General features: G+C 35.7%; 2 protein-coding genes across 2 annotated transcripts in view; both read right to left on the bottom strand.

Annotated features, from left to right (window-relative positions):
- Positions 1–23,254, bottom strand: part of LOC140154074 (protein unc-93 homolog A-like) — a 33,261-nt gene extending 10,007 nt beyond the window's left edge. The window contains exons 1-5 of the mRNA XM_072176685.1: positions 21,627–23,254; positions 7,179–7,464; positions 4,478–4,666; positions 2,590–2,667; positions 888–1,099 (exon numbers count right to left, since the gene is read on the bottom strand). Of these exons, the coding sequence (XP_072032786.1) occupies positions 888–1,099; positions 2,590–2,667; positions 4,478–4,666; positions 7,179–7,464; positions 21,627–21,824 (963 nt within the window). The 5' untranslated portion in view covers positions 21,825–23,254. The remainder of the gene's footprint in view (positions 1–887; positions 1,100–2,589; positions 2,668–4,477; positions 4,667–7,178; positions 7,465–21,626) is intronic.
- The window catches only part of LOC140154969 (agmatinase, mitochondrial-like), a 498,181-nt gene that overhangs the window by 200,647 nt on the left and 273,603 nt on the right, over positions 1–23,931 (bottom strand). The window lies entirely within an intron of this gene.

Below are 23,931 nucleotides of genomic sequence, written 5' to 3'. Positions count from 1 at the left end.
CTGTTAAAATAAAATTAAACAAGTTGTTTAAAATTTTAAACAACCACAAGTTACCAGGTGAATCGCTCAATAGTTGTTTAAAAATTAAACAACTCAAAATTGTTTAATTATTAAACAGTTTGTTGTTTAAAATGTTGACCAAGATTTAAACAACTGTTGTTTAGTGGTATAATTAAACAACTTAGTTGTGTAAGCCTAGATTAAACAACAGTGTTTAAATTGTAAACGGTTGTTTAAAGAAGGTTGTTTAAAAATATGTTTTTATTCACTGAATGTTGTTTACGTTTTATCAAACATTTTACTTGTATGTGTACACGTTTTACATTGAAATCGTTCGCTATTCTATGTATACATGCTGCTGCTAAAACTGAATGTGATTTTGTGATCTGTGTGGTAAAAAAACTGAGCATAATATTGCTGATGTTAACTATAAGCTTACCTGTACAAGCATACTGTATCTTACAACACAGTAAGCTTACAGGCATAGTATCAATTTTTTAACCACATGTGGATCACAAAATTGCTTCCAGTTTGTGCACAGCAAACATTTACATAAATAGAGAGCGATACAGGCCTAAAACTTGTACACTTGCTGTATAAAGTTCAATAAAATTCCTTCGCTTCTCTCCACACATGCATGCTTGTCAAAACGGCCATCTTGGATTATGCAAATAATATTAAACAACTCGATGTTTAAAATGCCGATTTGGCGGTAAATTAGCATTTTTAAACAACTCTGTTTAAATTGATTATTTTGCCTTTTCATTTGTTGTTGTTTAAAACAATCAAGCTCCAATTTTTTGATTTTGAACAACTCTGTTTACTTTTCTGAACAACATTCTTTTAAACAGCAAAATTTTAAACAGTGTTCTAACGGTGTAGGTTACCTTGGTAAAATCTCCTTGCATATAGGCTTGCTCCAGACCGCTGACCATTGTTATCGGAATAAGCAAGAGGAGCCGTTTATCCATCATGAGACGAATGGTGGCGCCAACTAATTCAAATGTGCTACTCGATTGATTTTTCTCGCTTGGTTGTATGGGAGTAAGCCCGAAGAGTATGATGCATACTGCACAAGCGCCACATGCTGTGTATATACCTGTAAATCGATAACGTTTTAGATTAGAAACGTAAAACAAACATAAAACATGAAGGACACTGCTCTAATTTTTGTCAAAAATTGAAGTATTGTATTTGGACACTTTTGCTACAAAAATTACGATAATGCAAAAAGTTATTGAGGAAGATAACTTAATCAGTATCTTTTTTAATCATCATTATTTGAGTGACCAATGGGGAAAAACCTTCTGAGCGCAAAATGTATTATAGCAACAAAGCATGTGGCTCGATTCAAGTCTGTAGTTTTGCCTCATTAAATCGCAACGTTTTCCGGAATTCATTCCTTTTTCCACACAAGGACTATCAAATACGAGTGGATAGCTGTCAACAAAATTCGGAATATAACAAAAATGAGCTGGAATTACAGTATCTGTTGGAATCCTAATTGTATTGCGCGAGGTCCATATTAGTGCGCATGCACCAAATTTATGTATGGTGTTGGTAGAAGTTTCGAGTCCAGACTACATGTGTTTATCACGAACGACGACTGTTTGCATGGCCTAACAGCGACATAAACCGGCTGCGAAGGAGAAAAACTCTCAAGTTGAACATTGACCTATGACGCAATGTGCCCTTTCCCCCTATTTTTTCTCCCGTTCTGAATGAAAACAAATCCCAATTGTATTGCGCGGGGTCCATATTGGACCGTATGCACCAATTTCGTTTTTGTTGGTAGTTGTTTCGGGTCCAGACTACATGTGTTTATCACGAACGACGAGTGTTATGAACGACATAAACCGGCTGCGAAGGAGACTATAACTCTCAGATTCAACGTTCACCCATGACATCACATACGAGAAAAGAATTCATGTGTATGGTTGTGGAATTTGAGTAGTGTAATATTTTTAAAACTTGCAAGGAATATAAAGAAATTTGACGGATTAACGTTATTTATCGTAACTAGATATTGTACAGAAACAAGTGGCTTTTTACCGTTCTTATAATCGCGGGATTTACTTCTCAACCTGTCAAATAAAAACGTAAAACTGAAGGAAATGTACCAAAATATACCGTATCTCAAAACCATGCAAAAGCCATGGTTAAAAGTTAGTTGGCCAAATTGGCCTGTCGTATTCCCCAAATCAGGTATGCACGTGTAGCGGAGATACTCACATTTTTTTTCGAAATAATGAAACAATCAATAAAACCCACACAGTGTAAGAACATTTTGTCGAAAATGCAAGTTCAGTCGAAAATGAACAATAAATGGCACTCAGCACAAGAAATCTGTGAGTAAGTGGAATAGTGTAGAACAAGACCTGTTCCTTGAAGAAAGTACATGAGAAGCAGAAATCAGCCCCGTTCCACACTATTCCACTTACTCTTTGGAAATTGTCATCTGTGTAAGGATCTTTCTTGTGCTGGGTGCCAATTATTAAGCTGTGAATGTTGTCCAGGAAGCTGTTCAATGTTGTGAAAAATTATAAGTTTCTTTTTTGATTTAGTGTATAAGAAACGTTCCATACTTACCTATAACAATGTTGGTCAGATGTTTTGGCGGTTTAGTTGCCTCGCATATACTTGTTGCATTAGCATCATCACCACCGTCTGTCAAGGAAATAAGCAAAATATAAAAGATGGTAATTTTTAGCAACTGAGATGTAATTATTACTGGTGTTAATTCATTATAATCGATTAATTAGGAAACATCTTCAATTGTCTCAAGTTTATGGGGCTTTTAATTCTATCGGTATAATACGATGAGGTGCAAATCGATAAAATTATAGTGTAGACCTTCCAGCTATGGATTCTCCGCGCAATAAATTGTTATCGACCATTACCATTCATGGTATCTGCGACGGTTGTCACCCAGGTGAGTGTTTGTTGAGGGATGGGGTAAATGGGTGGTGGTGGTGCAGGGGTGTGCGTGACGTGTGTATATTGTAGACTTTCTAGTTATTGGTTATTCAAGTAAGCATGGTAAAGTGCTACTTGTTGTCGACCATTCACAGTAATATGCGGAAGTTGTCGCTCATTGGTTATAGGCAGGGGTGTGCGGGGTGGGAGTAGGCCTACGTACAGTTTATGAGTTGGGGTATCATGTGTAGGGTGAATGCTTGTTGTCGACTATTTACGGTAGGCCTACTATAGGCATGGCAAACATTTCGTAATAACACTGAAAACAAAAGCTTGTTTTTCGTTGTGTTCTACTAATTTAAATTAGTAAAATAAACTGCTTGAGCGCATTCTACCAATTTTTACGATGTCTTACGATATATGTAACTAAGCGGACGTATGCAAGACCCGTAAATGAAGGAATAATAGTTGTTGAGTGGGTCCTACCAATTGGATTTGGAAGTTCTACGACAATGCAACATTTAGTACAGCATCGATAATTCGTAAACCCTGTCATCGCAGCATTTACGAACTCGTTGTACCATTTGGTTTTACAAAGCTCTGGTGGTTTTACGATGTTTTAAACATTCCCGCTGTTTCGATCATGTGTTCTGCACTCGACCACGCTTGCAGACGACTGACCGAGTAGCGGTTGTGCAGCGACAAACTTGAAGGTGAAAAACTATGCTAACAGGTAATATTTCAAGGTATTTCTTTCAAAATGAGCACTAGATATTGTATTGATGGTGTAAGCTTCTTTTCTGTATGATCAGAAATGCTGTGCCACATGTACATTGTGGTCGTAAAGACTAAAAGTCACGATGCTGTGTCACATCGCATGTAAGCTTAAAGCTACATGTATTTATAAGCTTACATGCGATGTGACGCAGTTATGACTTTTAGTCTCTACGACCACAATGTACATGTGCACAGCATTTCTGATCATACAGAAAAGAAGCTTACACCATCAATACAATATCTAGTGCTCATTTTGAGAGAAATAACTTGAAATATTACCTGTATGCATACTTTTCCACCTTCACAACCATCGTACATCACATTTGTACAACTGATTCGTTCCGCCAGTCAAACGAGTTCTAATCTTTGTTGAGCCTGTCCAACTAACCAATATTAGTTAGTTGAGCCTGTCCAACTAACCAATATTAGTAGGATGAGACATCGTTTTTACGATCCTATAGGTTAGTACGGCAGGTTTGAAATTCGTAAAACCCATGCCGTACTAATCATTTCGTTGGTAAGGCACGTTAGTTAAGCACCCGGTTAAGCATGCCTAACCAATATATAGCATCGCTTGTCATGCCGTACAAATCATTGATTAGTAGAACGAGACATCGTTTTTACTAAATTTTACTTAGTAGAACTTACGACATTATGTTTTCAGTGAAAACACATGTGCGCATCAGTAGGGCCTATTGCCTTTCGAATTCTGGACAATTTGTAAACTCATTAGTTGATGTTATGACATTTATTCCCATTTATTATGACATATTTATACACTAACCTGAATAGCAGTACATTGAGCCACAGGTGAAATCCGTTGACGTTGCATTAGTCTCATTAACTGAGAAAACCAGTGAAGATATCAGATTGCCCAGCACTTGACTGGCTTGAAAGAAAAGGAAAAATATGCCAAAAAATCGACTCACGATGACCTCACGTTTTTCATTATGTATCACGGCATATCTCATACCTAAAACACATATAATGGCAAAACAATAGAAATCAGTTATACTGAAATAGAAATATGGTAATTCATACATCTTATTTTACCAATTGATGTTTATTTTGAAAGTTACACTAAATTATTGTTTTGGTCGATCAGTATGTAAATGAGAGTTGATGAATTATTTTCATTGCATTTCTTTATGATCACATAAACACTGTTCCCTTGTCTTTCAAACTACACATGTAAAAATTATATCACACACTGTACTTGACAGCATTAGCAAAAAGTCAATGGTCTGCAGTCACTGGGTGAAAATGAGGCGTTTTGGTTGAGGGAAATAAGAGGCTGGAATGAGATTTTGTTTTATATTTTAAATTTTCTCGGGAATTAAAGTATGGAGAGTGCTACAGTACCTTTTGGAACGGTAGTAGAACACAAACTTCCAGCTCATAAAACCATCTTTGTCGGGCCTGGAAATGTTTTAGTTTATTTATAATGTGTAGTCAAATATGTGTTATTTTTGACAAAAACAAGGCTTTTTTCTATAAGAATTATTGATATTGCCAACAATAGCAAACGTTGAGTCAGGGTTTATAATTAATTATTGCACAGTTCCTTAGTTGAATAAATGTAGGCTTTCAAGACATCCAAATGCTTAGCCTTACCAGACTTGCACCTGCATTGCTGAAAAGTCACCCATTTTTTTTTCTTATGGGACAGGGAATTGTCGAAAGTCTCAGGGAAAATCTTCAAAAGTCACCCATTTGGACTACCAAACCACGGGTTTGACAACCCTGAATAATTTGTCATTCAACACAAAAGCATCAAACACCCTCCCTTTGAACTCTGAATACATGCTAATGTTGATAAATTTAATAGTTGAATAATACATGTTAATAAGTTTATACTGTGTGATGTAATAGTTGATGCAGTGACCGGAGTATGAGCCAAAAACGTAGTATGCGAGTGAAAAATATGAAAACCTTATTTTAGTCCGAAAGGCCCTTTCACTGCTTTTGAAACGATTCAACTTAATTTGACACCCCCACCCCCCATCGACGTTTTATTGAAGTGCTTGTTCTTTGCATCGTTTTCCGAAATAATGTAAACCGTAAAATGTTTTAGCCTTACCAATTCGCCAGTTTCAGTAATTTATAGATGCTGTTACCTAATCAAAGTGTGTGATATAATGTTTACATGTGTTGTTTGCACTGAAAGACAAAGGTACAGTGCTTATGTGATCATAGAGAAATGCCATGAAAATGGTCCATATATGGGGTCACAAGACTCAACTCTGAATACATACTTACCGACTCGCGTAAATGTATTGCTTTTTAGAAATTGATGAAGCATCTCGTTTGGTAAACACATAAAAAAAGACTACCAGAATGATAAAATGCAAAACCTTAGTAGTTCTGTTAAGAACAAGCGCACAACTGTGAAAATAATCTGCAATCAACTATATATCATTATATTGTCTACATAATCAAACCAGAATTCATATTATAGCCCCACAATATTTTGAGGTCAAAACTTAAATGTCCGTGATGTCAAAGTGCTTTACATTTCCGCCGCGCTGCTTTTATATTACATAATTTGGCATCCAACAATAGAGGCATGACCTAGCAGCTCCCCATTTTACACCTGGGTGAAGTGGGACAATCGAGATCAAGTGTCTTGCCCAATGACATAAGATGTTGGCCCTGACGGGGTTCGAACCCTCAACCTCATGGTAATGAGTCGAACGTCCAATAACCGTTAGGCCAACCGTGCCCGGCAACCGTGTATTGACCTTTTCCCCTCTATCCCACAATGCACTATTCCAGGGGGGTATGACGTAGTTCATCAACCTCATAGATCGTGTGCATCCGATGGTCTTTCCCAGGCCTTTGCAATTATTTTGTCCTAATATGGGCATACTGATTCTATATATGCGGATTATCGTAAAGGCCATCGATGTTACTAATTATGCAATTATTGAATACACGAGTGATGCAGTTACGGAGCGATGCAGAACATCTGTGTAAGAGATTTTGTTTACCTTTTATTTTCATCTCCGGAAAAAAAGTAAAACGGACGCCGATAAAATATCACTGCGTGTCCCGTCATTAGTTTTTCACCATTAGGTCTATAAAATGTATACAAAGTTAGGTTTCAATATCAGGAAACTTGTTTTGGCGATGACACCATGTCAATAAGGCATAGAAATGTCGTTTTTTGCCCCCGAAAGGTATTAGTGATCGTGCGCCATTATCCTGATTATCGGGGATTCCTTTTTTGTGATGAAGGCACCAGCCGAAATGTCCGTATTCAAGAATGTAATGAACATAACTCTGTCCTCCCCCGGGAGATGATGTATTTTGCGACACTCATACCCCCCCCCGGAATAGTGCGTGATGGGAAAGAGGGAAAATGGTCTATTGTACATTGGAAGTCATAAAGTCAATAGATGCGAGACAATATTTTGGTTCACAACTTCACAATTTCTCTAGAGATAATTGATTTATAAACTTCGACCATTTTGTCCACTACCTACCAATAGTTGTTAAATAAGTACACTTTGAAGACCACAGTGGAGCTCCAGCAAGGCCCAGTATAACGGATGCTGGGATCAAGGTGTACCACGATGGGTAGAAATTGGCGGCAGAGTAAAGGGTATAACAGCACATAGCAGCCACAAGCGTATATTTGATACCGATGTGTTTGATAACAAATGATGGGATGAAAAGTGCAGAAAATATGAGAGTAGCATAGATTGTAGCCAATGATGCCACGCCTAGACCTTGGTCACAGTTGATGCTGCTCTGGAGATTGGATAATCCCTGTATTGTAAAACAACAAAAACAAATTGTTTGTGAAATCATCATAGTCTATACAAAAAAACAATTAGCTTTTTATAATAAATAATTATGAATACCTATTTTTTTAATATAAAGGTTCATGTATACTACATGTATATATATCTAGTCATATATTTCGCAAGGAATCATAATGGCATTTATTTTCTGCTTAATTTTAGCAGATGGGAACTCGGCTATTTAAGGACTCTTCTTCAACAATATTCTACTGTGAATGTCTTGAACATACGGAATGTCAACATCACTCATTTATTCATTAGATTTACAACATGTTGTTATTTATATTCTATCTTCTTGACTACAACGTTAGTAATTATTCATAAAAAACAACGGGTGTGTTTCAATGTGAGGTCAAAGGCAATATACGCGGATCATTTGACCGAAATTCCTTCCCAAAATGCAATATGCATATTACAATAATTACAAAGTGACGAGACAGATTAACCGCCGATCTGTATCTATTATTAGGCAAAAAAAATATTGATGTGTTGCCCTCAAGTGGGAAAAATGGGAAAGTTGGATGAAAAGAAGGGATTTTCAAATATATATGAATAGAGAGGGCTTTTAATTGGCTAATTTCAGTAATAAAAATAGAGAAGGCGTGTAGAAACTGTGCGGTGCTCCTAATGAAAGGAAGGTATCTTCAATTTGTTATGAATAGAGGGTGCGTACGCGTGACTGTGCGGTGCTCCCAATGAAAAGAAGGGATTTTTAATTTGTGGCGCGGCTATTGTAAAGGAGGGATCTACGTTATTGTAAAGTTTGACATAATAATTAGAGAGGGCGTTTTGTTTGTACTGGGTGTCTCCATTTTGTGCGATTTTGTTGGGTAGAAAAGTCATAAAAATAGCGAGTGCGTGTAGAAACTGTGTGGTGAATGAAAAGAAGGGATTTGTAATTAGTGGCGTTGCTATTGTAAAGGAGGGGGATCTACGTTATTGTAAAGTTTGATATAATAGATAAGAGAGGGCGATTTTACCCCATGCGAGATTGTTGATGTAAACGGAATAGTCGACTGCAGATCCGTCGGATAACGCTTTTTCAATGGGACATTTCAAGATTCTTTTATTGTTCAAAACCTTACTAATACAAGGTACAGAACATGAACTTTGCTGCTTGGATGATGTCACGATGAGGTTAGCATTTATATTGAAAAACGTGTTCCGACGGATCTGCACTCGACCGGCCTCAAAGAAGCTGGGGTAAAATGGGACAGCCGGGGGTAAAATGGGACGCCATTGCATGATTTACTCTGGGATTTTTTTGTTGGGGCAAGATGGGACAGTGCGAGCGGGAGTGCGGGTTAGCACACAGTAAATCAATGTACCCCAATTTGGCACATTTCTAAAAGAAAACTTTTCTTATAATTTTCGAAGAAAAAAGTAACAATTTGTGTCTTATTTAATTGAACAGGTGGCTTAGAAGTTATTTTTTAATTTGAGAAACACTAATCCGGGCCATTGATTAAGATATTTAGCCTCAAGTCAGTATGAAAAATGAAAGAGAAAATCAGGAGGGGAAAAGAAAAGGGACAAGGAGCCTCTTTTCTACCAAAATTCAGCCCGATCATGCAGCTAGGGGCCAAAATAGTGTAAAATACATGGTAAAGATAAAGCCCTTTCCATCCCGATAATGGGTGAAAATAGTATTATGATAGCAATTTTGTGCGCGCGAAGCCTTTTTGAAAGCTCGAAGACAAACAGTCTATGTATTGTATGATGCAACTGTAATTTTTTTCGTCTGTGACCGCGAAATTTGATTTTGCCCCCCCCTACCGGCACTGCCTCAAGTCGTGACCTCTGCTTAGACATGAAAAAAAATGGACTATTCATTTTAATGTTTTATGCTTACGGCCCTCAGAAGTTCCTGTTTAATGAAGATGGTATACTTTTAATTGGTTGGAAATATAAATAAACAATGTATCAAAGTTCATTTGTTGCAAAAATGGGCAAAATATGCCCATTGCTATTTTAAGGTACAAAAGTACATATCTATTTGTAAGCCCTCTTTAGCAAAGTCATAGTTTATTGAATTTACAACCGTATGACAAAACAGGCGAAAATAGTAACTTTATGCACAAGATTTGCAATTTAAAGAGAACTGTGACACTATATCGACAATATAAGTGTGCTTTTTCATTTAATGACATAAAATTTGAAAAATATTGTAAGGAACACTTGAGGTTTTGACTTTTAAAACCTACATTTTGGTCAAAAATGTGCTTGGATAGGTAGTTTTCAACAGATTTATCACATTCGCCTTGCTATAACATTGAATTGCGTTAACTGTTGACCTAGTGACGTAAAGTGTTTTTAGGGGGAAGTGTTAACTTTTTTGATATATAAAAAAGAGGTTTCGACAAAAACCAATCAAAGAGGCCCATTTTTCAGCTAGAAGCTCCACAGCTCTTACGATGCTATGCACTCGACCGTGTAGTGTAATCAAAGACTGTGTGGAGACAATTCACTGCTTGCTTGAGAGCTCTTGGACGAAGAGCTGTGTGCTCATGTGTATCGAGGTGGAAACTATGTGCATGATGGTTTATAAGAGAATCCTTTTGTATATATAGAATCATTTCCATATGTTTCCTAAATCACTGTTCCAAATTACACTGTGTCCCAATTTACCCCTAGTTACCCTACCTGAGCACGCCTAGTATAATTATTAAAAAAGACGTGTTCGGTTTTGAGTATTCAGCTGCACTTGTAAAGCGGGTTGAAAAGTCAACATTTAACCATTCATTCATTTCGAAGTCTGATTTCGAACTGAACGTCTTCATAATTTATGAAGAATAAGACAGCAGCGCGACAACTTCGGAATTCGTTCAAATGAAGAAAAAACAAAAACAAGGCAAGGGTAGAGTCATTACCAGATTACAGCGACTGCGTTTAGTTAATTTAATTGCCAAATCATATAAAAGCTAAAAAAACCCACAAAAACACAAAACAAACAGCATATCTGGAAATAAACCACCAATATGATGAAGATATATTTTAGTTGGATCACAATAGCAGAGCATGAGTTTGAAACCGTCCGGGAAACCATTTAAATAAACATTACTACTTACTACTACTACTACTACTACTATACATTTGCTTGTAAATGTGGAAACAAACGGAAGAATATAAAAGCAGCACAAATTCAAACGACGTATAGAATACTTGAAAATACCTTTGCACTCTTATACACGATACAGAAAATGACATTAGTATGCTATAGAAGAAAACTACTCGCAATCGAAAATTTCCTCCGATAAACAAAGTAATATCATGAGAATAAAAGAGTAGCCTAGCCCTCTCCATCAAGTACACGATTATAACTTTCAAGCATATTTTTGTAACAGCGAACTTTGAATAATTATTATCTTGATCAAAAAGACGCAATTCAGAGATGCTGCGCAGAATTATCATATCAAATGGCCTCAAGAAATATCAAAATGAAGACACCAAGGAGGTCACGTGATGAGCGACGGTCTGTGAGTGTGGATCTGTTGGGGCTCCGCAAAATTCATTATTTTTGACCGTTTTTATAGCAAATCATAAATCATATTGCCATTATGCCGAGAGCTGATTCATCACAGAACACTAAGAGACCAGCATCCCCAGCAAAACAACAACAGGGTGCCAAGAAAATGCACAAACCAAATACGTCGGTTCCGGTAAGCTTAAATTTTGATGAAAACATGGAAACGACGACGGGTATGATGGGAAGGAAAGATGGCGCCGCCCATGATCGTAGCGATGTCGATGTGCAACCACCGACTTGGTTTAAACTCTTCGAGCAAAGGCAAGAAAACAGATTTAAAGACATAATTAATCAAACAAAAGAAATGTTTGAGGGACTGCAACTTGAAATAAACAATCTGGATGATGAGGTTAAAGAACTTAAAGAAAAACTGAATGTGTGTGATGCCAAGATCGATGATCTGGAAAACAGGAGTAGAAGAAATAACATTATAATATTCAACTTGCCAGAGGGAACCGAAGGTCGTGACTGTAGTAAGTTCATTGTTCATATGCTGCAATCTGAGTGTAAGATCACACCAGCTCCTATGATTCAGCGAGCACATCGTACAGGAAAGTTTTCTGAAATCTCTCGCAAGCCTCGTCCAATTCATGTGGGGTTTTCCCACTTTGTTGACAAAGAACTATGCCGTAAAGCACTGATGGAACTGTTTATGGGCAAAAAGTTCTCCGATGCACGTTTGTTCGTATCCAATGACTATTCTGTGAAGGTGCAACGTTTGCGCAAGGAGAAGTTACCAGAACTTAAGAAACTGAAGGCTGAAGGGAAGCAAGCTTTTATGGTGTATCCTGCGAAATAAAAATCAGAATGGCTAATGGCCAGATTAGAGATCCATGAACATTTTCCAGGAACTGTGGTAATTTCAAAACTGTTGCTGCACTACTAAGTTGTTGTTTTTTTGGAAACTGAGAGACATTCTTTCATGCTTGATATTGGAGCGGATTTGTGTTTAACCTACCTACGCTTGTTAGAAACTTCAAGCATATTTAACTTGCAAACTATTCTGTAAATCAAAGTAATTTTGTTGCGAGGAAAACCACCTCTCATCACATCGTAATCTACGAACTCTTGATTTTAAAACTGGATTTTGAATAGAAAGCCATGGTCATCGTGGGCGTGGTGACAATTGTGATTTTTAGCTTAGATTTGAAGACTTTCATGATTCTAAAGCAGATTGTTTCTTCAGCTGAAACTATCAATGATTTTGTGCTAAATATAATATATATTTTTATTTATTTTTTTTTTTTTATTTTTTTTTTTTTTATAATAAACAGAATGCCCTTTTTAACTATTTTTTTAAGATAATTCTGTTGAAAGGAAAGCCACCTTTGTTCGCAATTTGCTTCTGTCGCAAATAATCTTTTGGTTGCAAACGCCATTTTTTCCAATAAAATCAAATCGCAATTTGCATTGTGATCTTTGAACTCTTGGTTAATTTGATCATGGATATTCAACATTGTCAAATTGTGGTCTTGGTTTTAATTTCTTTTCGCATTTGAATTTTGTTGGGAGGAAAACCACCTCTCTTCACATCGTATTTTTCTGATTCTGATTCTGACGCAGATTGTTTCTTCGGCAGAAACCGTATGATTTTGTGCTAAATTTATTTTTTTTTAAATTTTTTTTAAAAAAAAATAATAATCAGATTCAGAATGCCCTTTTTAACTCTTTTTTGAAGGTAATTTTGTTGAAAGGAAAGCCACCTTGGTTTGTAATTCACATTGTGATCATTTGAACTCTTGCTTAAATTTGTTCATGGATGTTGAAAGGAAAAACACCTTTCAGCATTGTCATATTGTGGGCGAATTCCTTTTCTCTTTTGTATTTTGGAATTTGATAATTGTGTATTTTTACTTGTACCGTATCAAACATGTTGGGATATATATATGTTGGTGGGTTTTGCTTGGGCTATGCTGTCATCACTTTTTTTTTTTTTATTTATTTATTATTTTTTTTTTTTAAAGACATTTTATTTTATTATGTGCTTTGTAGGGTGTTTAGAAAAGTTGTGTGGGCCTACATTGTAAGCCTACATTTTTCTTTTTAATATCATTTGTTGATTTGAGTGGAGGCATCTTGCATTGCTTGGATTTCTGTGCCTGTTGCTGCTGCTGCTCTTGTCTATTGATCGGTTCCAAGCTTTACTGTATGCTTCCACCTCTTGTCATCAAATTTTTATTTATTTATTTATTTATTTATTTATTTTTTAAAATTTATTTTATTATTTTCTTTTTTCACTCCCTTTTAACACGTTTGACATGTTTGGGCCAATTATTGTTATTGGCATGCATTTTAGGTCATTTAAAATTTAAAGAAAAAATATGGGGCCCCACATCTTTGCTGTGTGTGTGTGTTCAACAGGTTAGAACCGGTTGTGATCTTGAGGTTCTTTCCATTTTGTTGAGTTGTCACTGATGGGTATTATGGGGTTGTGTTTGTTTGTTTGTTTTGTTTGTTGTGTATGTCTGTTTTGTTTTCCCGTGTTTGTGAGTGATAGTCTGTGTCTCTGTTTCATGGTAGCTTTTCCCATATACAAGCATTTCAATTTTTTGGTTTACTCAATTTTTTGTGAAATATTGGCTGATTTGTATTTTGTATATATTTTTTACATTGTAATCCATGACTTTTAAATTTTCCACTTTTAATTGCAGAGGTTTGCAGGATGGTTTTAAGCGGAAATCAATCTTTAGTTTTTTTCATAAAAAAGGTGATGATATTATATTTTTACAGGAGACTCATGCATCCATTTCAAATGAAAAATTTTGGAGTTCTCAATGGGGTGGTCATTGTTGGTTTTCTAGTGTTGCTTCTAATAGTAGAGGTGTTGGTATTTTGATTAAAGCAAATCATAAAATTTCTGTTAATTCTATTGATAAGGATCCTGATGGCCGATTCCTTATTCTCGATATTGTTATTGATGGTTTCCATGTGATCTTAGCTAATTTGTATGGCCCAAACAAAGATGACCCTGAATTTTATTTTGATGTGTTTTCTAGATTGGACTCTTTTGACGCATCCCGTCTAATAATTGCGGGTGATTTGAATGTTGCCTTAGGTCCGCTTGACTATCGTGGTTCTCGTCCAACTCATGGAAATATTAATTCTCGTAAAGCATTGCTTTCTCTTATAGATGAATTTAATTTGATTGATGTGTGGCGAAATGAACATCCAAATTTGCGTGCTTACACAAGACACCAGAAAACGCCCCCTGCTCTTTCAAGATTGGATTATATTTTAGTGTCCTCGAATTTATCTAATAATTTTAGTGATTCTGATATTATTTGTGGGATAAAATCAGACCATTCAATTGTTAAATGCAAAATTTCCAATAATGACACCCCAAAAGGTAGGGGTTTCTGGAAGCTAAACTGTCATTTTCTTAGGCATGATGCAGACTTTATTTCTTTTATAAAAAACAAGATCTCTGAATTTAAGGAAGTTCACAGTGACACTTCCTGTGACCCTCATGTTATTTGGGATGCATTTAAGTGTACCATTACTGGTCATTGCATTCAATATTGTAGTAGGAAAAAGAAGGAGAAGTTGAGTAAAAAGATTGATATTCAAGCCAAAATTGCACAGATTAATTGTGAAATTTCCAATACAAGCCCAAATAATAGTGATCAATTAACTGATTTGCTTAATAAATTGGATTCTTTTGAAACTGAATTGAATACAATTATTGATCAGGAAACTGCTGGTTTAATTGTCAGATCTAGAATAAAATGGGCAGAACATGGTGAAAAGAGTTCCAAATATTTTTGTAATCTTGAAAAAAGGACAAATGAGAAGAAAAACATTTTTATTTTGAAAAATGATTCTGGCTCTATGATTTCGGATCAAAAAGATATAATTGATGAACTTCATTCATTTTATCAATCCTTATATTCCTCCAAATCTTCCCCTGATAATAAAAATAATATTATTTCATATTTAGAGGAGCTTGATATGCCCCACTTGTCTGAAGAAAGTGAAATTAAGCTGAATAGGCCTATAACTAAAGCTGAAATATTAACCTCATTAAAGTCTTTGAACTTGAATCGTAGCCCAGGCTACGATGGCCTTCCAGCTGAATTTTATGTTGTCTTTTTAATGATATTTGTGATATGCTCCTGGACTGTTTCCATTTTTTTTTTGAAAAAGGTTTTATGTCTTCAACACAGCGTACTGGTATAATTACTCTGTTGCCTAAAAAAGATAAAGATCCTCATTTTATTAAAAATCACCGTCCCATTTCACTTCTTAACACCGATTATAAAATAATTGCCAAGGTTATGGCTAGCCGCCTCAAGCTCTTTTTGCATGAAATTATCAATGATGATCAAACTGGATTTATGAAAGGAAGGAATATTGGATGTAACATCAGGACAATAATTGACCTTATTGATTATTGTGATGAAAATGATATTCCGGGTTCCATAGTCTTGCTGGATATTGAGAAAGCTTTTGACTCTGTTGAGCATGATTATTTGTTTGAGGTCTTGAAAGCATTTAATTTGGGTCCTAAATTCATTCAGTGGATTAAAACATTTTATTGTAATAGACGCAGCTTCATTAGTAATAATGGGTTCCTTTCAGAAGAAATTTGTATGGAACGTGGTATATTTCAAGGTTGTCCGATTTCTCCGCTTCTGTTTCTTTGTGCCATTGAGGTGCTTGCATTATCTATTAGAAACAATGAGAATATTTGTGGTATTAAGGTTGGGGAAGTGGAGAAAAAGGTAAGCCTTTTGGCTGATGACACAACTTGCTTTTTAAATGGTGACTTAGGTTCTTTTAGAAATTTATTTCATGTTCTCAAGGATTTTGCCTCATTGTCAGGATGTAAGATAAATATGTCAAAATCTGAAGCTATTCACATTGGTAGTTCTAAAGGTAGCGACTTTAAGCCTTATTGCAATGAAGGCCTTGTTTGGAAGGATAATACATTTAGCACCCTAGGTATTAACTTCTCTTTAAATGTGAAAGCCATGTATGAGCTGAATTTCATACCAAAATTAACCCATATTCAGCAAACTTTAAACTGTTGGCGCTCAAGAAGTTTATCTTTAATTGGCAAAATTACTGTGATAAAGAGTCTTCTTTTGCCACAACTTATTTATTTATTTTTTGTTTTATGTATCCCTATCCCTAAGCTGTTTTTCAAAAAATTGAATACTTTATTCTTTAAATTTATTTGGAATGGTGGCAATGACAGGGTTAAACGTAAATTTCTACTTAATAATTATAGTGATGGAGGATTGCGAATGGTTGATATTGAGGCATTTTCACAAGCACAAAAGTTGGTTTGGGCAAAACACTTACTGGACCCTGAATATAACAGTTTTTGGAAACATTTGGAGTTGAAGATTCTTGGTTCATTTCAAAGGGATACTTTAATTTTATGGAAGGCTGACGCTCCAAATTGTGTTCTTACATTATTAAAAACACCCAATTAGCTGAATCGCTTAGGGTATGGTATGTGTATAGAGATAAGATGAAAGATAATCTTGATTATCAAAACTGCCATCTCCAAGATTCCATTTGGTGGAACAAAAATATTCGTCTCAAAACCAAGAAATTCTTTTTTACCAAGATTGGTTTGACCGAGGTATTTGTGTGGTCGATGACCTTTACAGAGGGTTTAACATTGTCAAAACCTTTGAGGATCTTGTTCTTGAGTTTGATATTTCCATTAAAGATCGAAGGAAATATAATTCACTCATGAATGGTCTCCCTGTTGATTGGTTTTACAATCCGAAGAAGGTGCAGGAAAGCATTTTTGATCAGGTTGTTGCAAGTTTGTTTGATAATGGTAAAATCACTAAATATTCTTACATGATCTTGAAACAAAATGATAGTCCCATTGACACTGAAAATTACTGGTTTGATGCCCTGAATGTTGATGATGTTCTGGATTGGTGCATAATTCATGATAATAACTTTTCTTGTAGTGTTGAAACCCAACTAAAGGCTTTTTACTTCAAAATCTTTCATAGGGCAGTCTGCACTAACAAATTTCTTCATAAGATTGGTAGAATTGATTCCCCACTTTGCTATTTTTGTGATAAATTTGATGAGACTCTTATCCACTTATTTTGTGAGTGTGATAAAATTATTCCTTTATGGGATAATTTGTGTGACTTAATTGAAAGCAAAACTGGTGAGAATTTGCAATTTTCCAATTTTCAGAAGATGTTTGGTTTGGACATTGAAGATTCTGATCATAAAAATACTATTAATTTTCTTATCCTTTGTATGAAATTTTATATTCATAGATGTAAGTTCCAGAAAGTTGCTCCTAATTTTCAAGCCTATAAGAATTTGGTTAAAATTAAATTTAATACAGAGAAAAAAATTGCTGAAAACAGAGGCAAATTGTCCAAACACTTTAAGAAATTTTCTTTTGATCCGAGTTCTTAAGAGGATTTTAATCTCCTGCTTTTCTTTGCATAAGTATTCAAATGTTTTTATTTTTTAATTTTTGTTGTTGTTTTTTTTGCATCAGCCATAGATATTTCTACAGAATCTTTTTTTGAAAGGGAACAGTTACCATTCTTGTTTGTCTCTCTGTTTTGTTCTGTTTTTGTGTGAATGTGGTGTGGTGTGGGGATTGTGGGAGGGTTCTTGTCTGGGGATGGGTCTGTTGTTGTTGTTTTTTGTTAAAAACCCTGGGTATGTAGATTTGATCGAGTGTTTGTTCAACCATATGATTATGATGCCTTGAATTTGATTCTCTCTTGAATGTGATGTCTCATTTATATTTCAATTGACACTCACCGCTTATGACAGTGCTGGGATAGTTTTCGTTTTGTGCTTTTGTCAGGCCTGGTTCAGCTTCTGCTTTTTTACTATTCTTTTTCTTATGTCCTGGCTTCAGCTTGTGTGGTGTATACATCACAGCACTTGTGAGTGGTGGGTGTCAATAATTACAAGTGTAACTGCATATCAAACTTTAATTTGGGCTTAAAGGAATAATTGCATATTTGTTTATAATATTGTATGGCTGACATGGAGAAGGGGGCTGGTGGTTTTCTGTAACTTTTCTCCACCCACCAGTCCCAAGTACAGGGAATAAAAATGGAAAAAAAAAAAAAAAAATGAAGACACCAAAACGGAATATATTCGATCATTGATGATGGTGCATGCACTCGCACTCGATGATGATGATGATGATGATGATGTGAATTTGTTAAGGGGGTACTACACCCCTGATCAATTTTGTGCCTATATTTTGCATTTTTCTCAAAAATTATAGCACATTGGTGACAAGTAAGATATGTTTATTATCGGGGCAAGGACTACAACTACTGTACTGAAAATTCAGCAACTCAAAGCAAGTAGTTATTGATTTATTGACCAACTATAATTGGTTTTCCCTCATTTTTGACTGTAACTCCGCAACTGTTGTCTGTGCTGAAATAAAATTTCCAGTGCAGTAGTTGTAGTCCTTGCCTCTATAATATACATATCTTACTTGTCCCCAATGCGCTATAATTTTTCAGAAAAATGCAAAAATAGGCACAAAATTGGGCAGGGGTGTAGTACCCCCTTAACATTATCTGAATTTGCATTGCCATAACTGTGGCAGAATAATTTGAACGGAGTCCAACGCGGCGCGGTACTACGTTGAATCACTTCTGGTAATAATCAGTTTTTCTCACAGATGAATGAATGAATGAATGATAGCTAGTACCAAATTTAGGCGTGTATGTTTACAGGCATTCCCGCAACTATCTATTTTTGATTACTTTGGAGTTTAGTTCCCTCCTTCAACAAAGAAAGTATCATTTTGTAGTCATAGTAGTAAAGATATAGTTGGTTGTGCCGTTATTTGACCCCATAAGGGAGGCATGAATCTTTTCATTTGACATTTTATATACGACCTTATGACAACAACAATAAGGATGAGTTGGTGATTATTATTGATAAAAGTCTCGATAAACCTTCTCGTGTCAATAAATTGATATATGAATCAGATAAGAATTGTTCAAAGTCGTTTTATTATCTTTAATATCACCTCAAACCCATAATGACCTATAATGATTAGGCCGACTTATTTGAATGAACTTGACTAATTACGTGTATTTACATCATCGCATGGGAAATATGCTTATGTTAAATATCTCATTCCGAGATTGTCTGTCACATTTTGTGACATCCTATCCCGGGATCCTATCTTAAAAACGAACATAAAAATGTGTTTAAAATACATGTCACTAAATGACTGCTCACACTACGGCTAGCCCAATTTTGTCAAGTGGGTTTTACTATTTCGCCAGAAATTTTTAAGAGGTATCACCAGTTTCAGTGAAAAATTTAAATATCAAAGACTAGAGGAAAATGCCATAATAATTAAAATCATAATAAATTATTGATCCTGCAACACTAATGTTTGAGGTGATCATAATGGTCACAGATCTTAGTTTTATAGTAAGTACCGTACATTTGCTCCAACTATAATACGTTTTAGGGCCTATAGAATTATCATTATTATTATTATTATTATTATTATTATTATTATTATTATTATTATTATTATTATTATTATTCGTGTTCTTTCTTCTTCTTCTTCTTCTTCTTCTTCTTCTTCTTCTTCTTCTTCTTCTTCTTCTTCTTCTTCTTCTTCTTCTTATTATTATTATTATTTATCATCATCATCAACGTCATCATCATCATTTTTATTATCATTGTAACATAAACAATTTTTCTGATCATTATTATCTTAGAAATATCTTGGTTATAAATATATATATATAGAAACAGATACAGATACAGGCGTGTAATGAACTGTCTAAAGTTCACATTATCATGGCTGGGAAAAGCTGAACTAATGGACTATAATCGAGACAGGTCGCTAAAATCGCACAGCTTTTACTTTATTTCACTGAGTATAAAAATATCCACAATTTGTACTATACATTATAAAAAATAATTGTTACCCATCAATATTTATGTTAATTAGGAAGACAGCAAATTGGATGTACTTGAATCATAGGATGGCAAGCTGCTCATGCAAATTCGGATCATTTGAACCAACGCACTGCAGGGCTTATTGTTCTATTGTGTCCGATTTGAGCGCTGACATATTGGAAAATGTTGCCAATCAATATTCATGAGAGTGTACATTCAACTCCCAGTTATCAAAATTGGGTGACTTGTGTTTGGCAGGTGTGAAATACATCTGGCTTGGTGTTTTAATTACGTAACGCATAAATGTTTGGGCATCATTGAATGGCTGCCTAGTGCTGTTATATATTTAGTTTCTATAATAATAATTATTATTTTCTTTATTCATTCCTTTCCTTTCCTTTCTCTGCACTTATTCTTTCTTATGCCTACACTATAGGGGTTGTCACTCCATCGCTCTCCTTCTCCTCCTCTCCCCTTCTCCCCCTCTTCCTTTCTTTTCCTCCCCTCCCATCCAATCTCGATCACCCATCCGCTTCTCCTCTTTTCACCCGTTGACCCCTCCCTCACTTGCCCCTGGCTTTTAAAATGGATATTTGTGATATCAAGAAACCCATTAGACTTTATTGAATAGGCCTATAACCATGATAACAACATAATACTGCGAAGAATTTAATTATAGAAAGTGACACAAATAGACATACCCGGCAGCAATGACACGTTGTTACGGGTAATCGATCAGCAACTCTATTGAATTTATTTAAATGAAGCGCCTAAATTAAGATGGGTGGTAAATAATTGTACATCGACGGTAAAGTGTGCTTTTGTGTGCATGCGACAACTATTAAATTATTTTTTAAATGCATTTGCTCTGCACTATATAAGCAGAGTGCCCTCGTCACTTGTGTCTGGGTGCAATCATACTGCGCTCTTTTCAGAGATACTAATCCTACAGGTGCAAGTGAAACATACCCTCATTTCAAATTATAAGTTTTGGTTTTTCTTTTGGTCAGAAACAAAAAATCAAGGGATTAAAAAGTGGAGCAGATCTGGTCTGCAAACATAACACTACCGGTATTGTGCTGGGAGTATATAATGGTCTATTGTGCTAACATAATTATTATCGGATATCTATCACCGCGGGCGGTAGTTGATGCTCTTTGAAATCTGATTTAGTCTTACTTCAGATAAGTCTGTCGTATATGGCATACTGTCATATCACCGTATAATTACACCACGAGTTCTACACCTAGAAATCATGCAAATCAATAGAAAAAAAGAAATGAATACAAAGGACTATTGAGCTGAAACATTCAAGCACATGATGGCTGACTTGCATAAGACTTGCAACGACCCATATGATTGTACTTCTAAATATTGATATCTTAAGGAATCGGATACCAACGTTTGCACAAGTATTTTTGTGGGATCTGGGGGAGCACATCGGACATATCGAATTGCATTTTGTATATACTAGGAATGTCCTTATCAAATACGAGTAGTTTTGATTTCTTGAAATTTGCGATATAAATTCGCTTGTAAAATACCTTGGCCAATGCTATCGGGGAAAATGTTCCTAGCTACTTTGAACATTAGTGTCATTGTTATTCCAAAATGCTTTTATCATTTATTATGACACCATTATTTGTTCTTAGCATACGGTTATATAAACCTGCTATTATTTTTAACAGTATATTGCAAAACAAGCTTACCATAAAAGCCGTAAACACAAGAAAGAAAGCAGAGCTGACAACAAGAAGGTTAAATAGCACCTTATTGCTACTCCAGTCATCTTCGGCATGATGAAAATCCCCTGTTCTGCCTTCAACGGCCGTCTTGGGATGGGGCTTGGAGATTGTCGATACGATCGGTGAAGATTCCACCGGTCCATTTTTATGATCTTTATCCATATTGCAGTTTGTTCCGCTATTCTATGTTTTTGAATTACACTGCTGCAGGAGCTCAAAAAGTAAAAGTCATGAATTCTCGACTGCAAAAACAAAAACAATTTTGTTTTCAGCCAAAACTATTTTTTTCAGCTAACAGTAGGTCAATTTACAACAACGATTCGCATTTGCCGTGAAACATCCACAGTGAGCACTGAAATGCTCTTAAGTGCAGTACATAGTCCGATCACGGCCAATAGGTCATTTTAGATACACTTAAATAATCCAAAATCCACCAGTAATCAGTATTTTGATTGGCGTCAGCGGCTCAATCACTCAATCTGGTAGCAATCCTTCAGGTTATCGTTTACAAGCATCAATGTATGATAGCATAACCGAATTAAATGGACATTAGCCCCAAAAACCAACATTTAAAACAGATTTGTCGTTCAGTGGACAGTGGCGATGAACTTTGTGTGTTGTTACTGATTAATTGATATTGCTTAGGAGTCGCCTTTTATTGAAACACCGGAAAATTTGGCACGATTTGCGGACTGTAATATTTAGACACAGTGAAGTGGAATTTGCGATAGGCATGAAAAAAGACCGTATATCTAGATGTTCGGACATGTTCCAAAGGTCGCACTACCACGATTGAGCACTGATAACTTAAAAAACAAGAAGACGCTTATTTAGATAGTGAAAACTTGTACAATTATTAGTTTAGTACCAAACTTTGCATATCATATTCTAAGTGTTATTGCAGGATAAAATATGACACTCAAATAGAACTTATTCACGAAAGTAACAAAAGTGAATGCGTCACCAATGTGTGCACCAAGAAGTTCATTAAGGGCACTTGAACTCTACATGTGCCCTCCAGGTAATTCTGACAAATAAGACATACAAAATATATTCCTGAAATAGATCTCGATCTGCTGACCAATATTGTATTACAAGTCTTCATTCTTTTGCGATAGCTCGTTGATCTCCATAATCTTCTGCTTCAATTGCACGTATTGCAAACTTGTCCTTACACAGGTTAAATCCCGTTGCGCAGTTGACTTCAAAATCTGTTTTCACGTGGAAAGGCGACAAACAGATTTCTCTGGCTTTGAGTAAAGCGTATACAGCAAATCCAATGACGTAAATATTCACCGAGCGTCACAATTTACGAATTGATACACCAAGCAATCTAGATCCACAAGAATTCGGTTGACCAGCTTTAGGATACACAGAATGTTGTAGGATGCCAGATAGAACGGTCATTTATATTAGTTTTGTCTTTTAAATTCCCACTAGACTTTTAGCTTCCTTAACTTAGTTTCTTCATAAAGCCGCACAATTTGTACTCGTAGTATTTGACGCCATGTTGAGATGCCTATATCACTGCTTAAGATTACAGAACATACTACACTTGAATGGTATGCGCGGGATGGATGTGTTCCAGCTGTTTAGAGGATGCAATGGACATAATGACGTCTTATAATGTATCACACAATACTTCACGTATGGTTTATAAATGTTTCTTGTGGTTATGTTATGTTAAATTGTTTCATCGTAAATTAATTAATTTTTGGAGGCTAAAGTAATACAACAAGTTTGAAACAGAAATATGTCAGGTTTTTGTCTGCATGTTCTTTGTTTGTGTTTATAGCTATATGCTTCTGTCCTGTTGTAACGGTATAGTGTTACCAGAAGCTGTGGTGTTATACTTGTCTCGGTCCCAGCCGGTTTGTGTTACTCCGTCAGTGATGAAGGAGCACAAATCGGCTGGGACCGAGACTATGGTGTTCCTTACCCTGGATGACTTACAGAAGTTTATATGAGCGTTCAAAATGGCAACGCGGCCTTTCGGACACCCTAACTGTATGTAGGCCTGTAGGCATTCTATGGTGACATTTCATCAGAAATGTATCACATGGACGAAAGCCCCGGGATGAAAGCAAATAGTTCAACGGAACATCATAGCAGGATCCAGTGCCATATTCATAATCAGCACACATTAAAGTGCATTATTTGTAAGAATTTTCCTTAAAATTATTAAAAATAAAGCGAATTTTTCACTGGCAAATGGATTCCCTTAACTATATATATAGCTTTGACTTAACGGCATTCCGTTAAATTTCCT

This window comes from Amphiura filiformis, chromosome 6, assembly GCF_039555335.1.
Source record: "Amphiura filiformis chromosome 6, Afil_fr2py, whole genome shotgun sequence".
NCBI lineage: Eukaryota > Metazoa > Echinodermata > Ophiuroidea > Amphilepidida > Amphiuridae > Amphiura > Amphiura filiformis.
Note: the sequence above shows the minus strand (reverse complement) of the source record. Positions and strands in the feature narration are given on the sequence as shown.